The sequence below is a fragment of the Corylus avellana genome, chromosome 8 (genome assembly GCF_965113065.1).
Source record: "Corylus avellana chromosome 8, dhCorAvel1.hap1.2, whole genome shotgun sequence".
Taxonomy (NCBI): domain Eukaryota; kingdom Viridiplantae; phylum Streptophyta; class Magnoliopsida; order Fagales; family Betulaceae; genus Corylus; species Corylus avellana.
The window spans coordinates 5,610,647-5,616,939 of NC_142497.1; the positions used below are offsets into that span (position 1 = coordinate 5,610,647).

General features: G+C 40.8%; 1 protein-coding gene across 1 annotated transcript; it reads left to right on the forward strand.

The window, feature by feature from the left end:
* The first annotated feature begins 3,683 nt into the window (after positions 1-3,683).
* Positions 3,684-4,796, forward strand: LOC132162797 (uncharacterized). Its single transcript, XM_059573026.2, has one exon. The coding sequence runs from the start codon at positions 3,684-3,686 to the stop codon at positions 4,794-4,796; it is 1,113 nt and encodes a 370-aa protein (XP_059429009.2).
* The last annotated feature ends 1,497 nt before the right edge of the window (positions 4,797-6,293 follow it).

The window sequence follows — 6,293 nt, forward strand, 5'->3', positions numbered from 1 at the left end:
ATATTTTGCTCTTAAAAAGAGGAAAAAAAAATATCAAAAAATGCATGAAAATCCGAATAAATCACACAAAAGGAAAAAAAAAAAATCACATAAAACATTCAAATGAATTAAAATATAAGATCTATTATATTTCAATACAAATAAAACCCATATAATTTTGAACATTCGAAATGAATTCAGAGCAAAATAAACAAAATATTTTTTTTTAATATATATAAAATAAAACAAAATCTTCAGATGAATGAAATAAAAAATTATAAATAACAAAATAAAGCAATAAGAAAGAAGGAAAACAAAAAGTTACATCCACATGGATTAAAATGCGTTGTAATCTCAATTAGAAATTTATATATTCATAATATATGCTCTATTGGTTGTTAGAGCAGTTGTAATAAATAAATCGAACATAAATTCAGTAGGCTAGATAACACATGATTCCTAAAGATGATATTCTAATAATTATAAATATTTAAAATTATAAATAATACTGCATTTCATAACCTTGTCGGATGGAACTCATCTTTTTTGCAAGTTATCTCAAAAATTGTTTAGAGTATAGAGTATTTTCATTAAGGTATTCACAATTTTGGTTGTTTAAATTACAATCAAAACGACAAAAAAAAAAAAAAAAAAATCAATTGATGAGAGAGAAGCACCTTAAAGAATCTGAAAAACGAAAAGAATCCAACAAAATCACAAAAGAGAGAAATCGAAGAGAGAGAGAGAGGAGGGAGAAGCACCGTAAGAAATCTGAGTGAAGGGAGAAGAAACGGACGTTTAATATAAAAAACTACACAGATGGTAAATTGAAAATTGGTCATTCATATCTGTCTAAACCCCATATGAGACGGATGCCTTTTGTTTTCCTTTTTCCCAATAAGAAAGATGGTGGCATCCTCATAATCACATTCTAACGTGGCATATAAAATCTAAACAAATAATCTCAAATTAAGTATTCCTTCTAGTGAGAATGAGAACCACAATGCAAAGTATCATTTTGTTGGAGCGTAGAAACAATTTAAATTGCAAAAAATAAAGAACAGTAAATGAAATTATTGAAAATTAAAGATCCCGAAGGATGGTGTCACTATATTGATCGACATTCTCGATCTTCTCCTCCTTTCCTTGAATGGCACTGCACAAACAAAATTTCTGAACACCAATTGAACATAAATAAAATAATCAATAATGACAATGACAATGATTTCAATGATATTTATACTTTTATGAGAAATATCCGGCAAAGAATGTCACTGAATCTGCTATAGAGTTCAATTTTCTCAAATAACACATGACAAAAATTGATATACGAAGGCCAAAATCCATGAAATTGTAAATTAACAACATAATTCAGTGACGGACGGTGACAGCAACACTATTAAAAGAGTTGCAGAGAATAATTAAATTAACTATTTTCACTACCAAAAATAGTTAATTTGGAAATTAGCACAATTCTCTTTTTATTTTATTTTATTTTTATGCATTCCACCGTTCACTGAATTCTCAAAGCCCATGTCTAACTACCGTAACGAAGATGCAACAGAGCACAGCTATGGTGAGAGCAGAATGGGTGAGAAGAAAAAGAAAAGGGAGAGAGGCGGAGGCCTGCGTGTGTGAGAGAAAAGAAAAAGAAGAGGGAGAGAGAGAGAGAGGAGGAAAAGAAAAGGAAAGAGAAACAATCAATTTCTGACGTGACTACAGTACACGATTTTTTGCCACGTCAGTAAATATTTTTCTGACGTAACAAAGTTGGCAGGTCAGTAATTAGTGACGTGACAATATCCACCCGTCAATAAATTCTGACCTGTTAGACATTGCCACGTCAATAAATGTTTTAGGATTTTAAAACTTTAAAAATTATATATTTTACTGACGTGTTAAATTTTTCACACGTCAATAAATACTGACGTGTAAAATTACCATGTCAGAAATTTCTGACGTGGCAGTTTTACACGTAAAAAATTACTGACGTGTTTAATTGCCATGTCAATAATTCCTGACTGTGGAGTGTATGCATTGTGGATGTGGGGGCTGTGCAAGTGGGGATTGAGTGGCTATATTCTGTAAACTGTTTGGCATTCAAGGTGCGATTTTTCCACTTTGCCTGAGCCTAGCTTTTGCAGCCGTTGTATCTAAACTCTTTGTAGTTGTCAATGCATTATTATGGTAACTTAAATCAATGGCACTTTAACCTGTGACAGAAATTGAACATGAATGATGAAGTCTACAGCCGGCTTGACTAATTCATACTCTTACTGTTCAATTCTTTATTAATGGTCAAATTAATCTTGTACCAAGCCAGTGTTTCCTAAGGTTGTCTTCATCACTTCCTAATTCCAACTCCCAAGTGATTTGGTGGCCCAGTTCTCTGGAATTTAGGGGGCCAGAGTTGAGGTAAAATATCCTGAACATGCACTTTGCATTATGCAGGCTAATTATCTATGTATGCTATTGGGTCATGAATCCGCTATTTAAACCCAATAGACTCTAAACCCGATCTTGACCAAGCGGGAAATTTGACAAGGCCTCGGAATAGCTTTCCCTGAGAAGGCCTCATAAACCGGCACAGTCTCGGTATCTGACTCCGAGACCGTCTCTCAGATAAGAGTCAGACGTCAGATCCGAGACATTACACTGAATGTGAATAAGTCAGAATACCAAGGGTAAAGTTGCCATTATACAGTTAAGGATATCCAAAGATTCAAATTCATTTCAATAAACATTATCCTACATTTGAAAGAAGCCTTCAACAAACAATCCCTATACTAGCGGGATAAGAGGCAATTTAAATTCAAAAGGCAATATACGTCTAACGACAACTTGCTGCCTCATCCCAAGATTCATCCCTTAACAGAATAACTGCAAACCAAATAATCAGGGATAAGAGTCCCAAGATATACGGGAGACAAACTCTACTCCATGCCTATAAATACAGCTCTCGATTTCTATCAAACGTAAGTGCAATCCTGGCTTTGAAAACTTTGATTGCTTAAACACTCTTTCCTCAGTTTCTAACTTAGGCATCGGAGTTCCCCCGCCGGGACACCCCCGGGGGTCTCTAATCCTATTTGTTCTCTTTTGTGTGTAGTCTGAAATATCATCCGAAGCCCATCGCACCACCTGAAGGCGTGCCACATCACCATCCCGACAAACTGTGTATCAACAGTTTGGCGCCGTTTGTGGGAAACAGCTATTTTCTTCATTTTTTATTATTCTAGGTATGGTGAATACACGCTCCCAATCTGTGTGACAGCCCGCACGTACCTCCTGGGGCTGCTGGAGCTCTTCCAGAGTTAGCAGATTTCATGAAGCAGATGACTGAATCCATGAAGGCTTTGCAGAAGCAGAACGAAGACCTCGCCACAAGGCTCACGGTTGCTGAAGGCCGAAACAGCCGAAGGGATCAAGAGCGGGTGGAAAGAAGGACGAAGAGACAGGAAGATAGGCGCGAGAGGGAAAGACGTGCCGAGATCCATAGGGGAAAGAGGCCCCGAGGTTTTGAGGAAGAAGACGAAGTAAGCTCAGCTCAGGCCAGCCATCATAATACTGTCCAGAACAAAAGGTCTCGTCATACCAGATCTCGAAGGGAGCTGTCTTTCCTCCAGGAGGACCGTCGCACTGAAGGGTATAACGAGAGCAACGTTAACGTCGACTTGTAGGAGCTTAAGAAAAAATGCGATGAAATGGCTCGTCAAATAGCCGATGGCAGAGATCAAACCAATGCGGGGGAACTTATGGAAAACACAAGTCTCCCTTTCACCCCTCGAGTCATGAATTTTCCTCTCCCCGATAAATTCAAGATGCCCCGAGTTAATCTCTATGAAGGCACCGGGGATCCAACTGAACACATGGAAGGTCTTCGTGCGCATTTCATTCTTCATGGAACCCCAGACGCAATTTCATGTAGGGTTTTTCCCTTAACTTTAGCAGGTGTAGCTAAAGATTGGTTCGGAAAACTTCCGGCCAATTCAATAGACGATTTCAAGACTCTCGGGCGTCTCTTCTTGAGTCAGTTCTTGGCTACCCGGAAGAGGAAGAAGAATCCGGCTTATTTGTTGTCCCTTGTGCAGGGGAAGGAGGAGTCATTAAAAGAGTTCATGCTCAGATTTAACCAGGAGAAGTTGATGATTGAAAACCCTCCTGAGCAGACAGTACTTGATGCTCTGATGCATGGAGTAAGGGCAGAAGGGCCTTTGATGGCCGAGCTGTCAAAAAGTACCAAGTTAGTGACTCTCGGTCAGTTCATAAAAAAGGCTGATGAGTACATTAATCAAGAAGAAACCGTCAAGGCTCTCATGAAGAACCAGAAGGAAGAGCTCGAGGCCAAGGGCAGTAAGGAGAAGGTAGCGCCGGCAAGTGCTGTAAAGAAGGAGGAGAAGAATGTGAAAAGGTCAGAGAAGGTGGCCCCATCATATCCTAGAATGGACCATCGGAAATTGCAGAGTGCGAAGTTCACTCCATTGAATACTAGCATGACTGAGGTGTTCATGGAGATAAGGAGGGATCCTGCCTTCAAATGGCCAAGCAAGCTGAAGGGCGACCCTAAGAGGCGTGATCCTCAGAAGTATTGCGAGTACCATCGCGATCATGGTCATTTAATCGAGGAATGCATAACATTGAGGCAAGAGATTGAGAACCATATCAGAAACGGAAGGTTGGTGAAATTCTTAGCAGGTGAGAGGAATCAACGAAGAAATGAAGAGCCTCCGCTACTGGAAGGAGTCCGAGAAGCACCTAGAAACCGAGGGGCAAGGCCGAGAGAAGATCGGTATGCTGAACCGATGCAGGATCAGTAGGCGGAACCAAGGCGAGACAGAGAATTCCATCAGCCTCGCCATGAAGACGTAGTAAGGGAGATTCACACCATCTCGGGAGGACTGGCTGGCGGAGGAGTTTCTAGCTCATCTAGGAAAGCTTACGCGAGGAGAACGAAAGCTGATAACGAAGTACTGTCGGTCGGAAGACCTCTAAAAATAGCAAGGAGAACGGGAATGGCTATATCCTTTTCTGAAGAAGATGAAAGGGGGGTAATATTTCCTCATGATGATGCATTAGTCGTCACGCTAACGGTGGCCAACCATAAAATCCACCGAGTCTTGGTAGACAATGGTAGTTCAGCCGACATTTTATACTGGCCGGTCTTCAAGCAAATAGGTGTCGAACGGAGCAGGATCCAACCGTTTGATTCACCACTGGTAGGGTTTGCAGGAGAACAAGTTCAGCCAATGGGACTCATCTCCCTACCAGTTACGGTAGGAACGGCCCCAAGGCAATCCACAACTATGGTCGATTTCTTGGTAATCGATCGGCCGTCTGCATACAACGCAATCATTGGTCGACCATCCCTTAATAAGTTGAAGGCTGTAACTTCCACTTACCATCTAATGATGAAGTTTCCTACTGAGGAGGGAGTAGGAGTGGTAAAAGGAGATCAAGTTACGGCAAGGAAGTGTTATAACATTTCCTTGAAGAAGTCAGAACCTTCCCCTCTGACGATCGGTATGGTGGACAGCCGAAGTAAAGTTCCCCTCAAAGGGGAGCCTGCCGAGCCTTTGGAAGAAGTAAAATTGGAAGAAGGAAAGGTAGTGAAGGTAGGAATGTAGCTCGTCTCGGAAGTCCGAGACTCTCTCATAACTTTTCTTCGAGAAAATAAGGAGGTGTTTGCGTGGACTCATGAAGATATGCCGGGGATCAGTCCCGATGACATTGTCCTCCAACTTAATGTGGACCCAAACATAAAGCCAGTAAGACAGAAGAGAAGAAAGTTTGCCCCAGAACGAAATATGGCTATTGCCGAGAAAGTGGAGAAATTACTTAAAGCTCGGTTTATAGAGGAGATTTATTATCCCGACTAGTTGGCTAATGTAGTGTTGGTCAAAAAATCCAGTGGGAAGTGGAGGATGTGTGTGGACTTCACAGACCTTAATAAGGCGTGCCCGAAGGACAGCTTTCCTCTACCACGCATTGATGCGCTGGTTGACTCGACAGCGGGATACGGCCTGTTGAGCTTTATGGACGTTTTTTCTGGTTACAACTAGATTTATATGCATCTGGAAGACCAAGAAAAGACTGCATTCATCACTGACCGAGGCTTGTATTGCTACAGGATCATGCCTTTCGGTCTCAAGAACGCTAGAGCGACGTATCAGAGATTGGTCAATAAGATGTTCCGAGACCAAATCGGCAGTAATATGGAGGTATATGTCGATGACATGTTGGTCAAAAGCACGCTACCAGAAGGTCATATAGACGACTTGCAGGAGACTTTTAAAACTTTAAGGAAGTATGGGATG

Coding starts and splice junctions, on each gene's coding strand:
- LOC132162797 (XM_059573026.2), top strand. CDS start 3,684: ATGGCTCGTCAAATAGCCGATGGCAGAGATCAAACCAATGCGGGGGAA.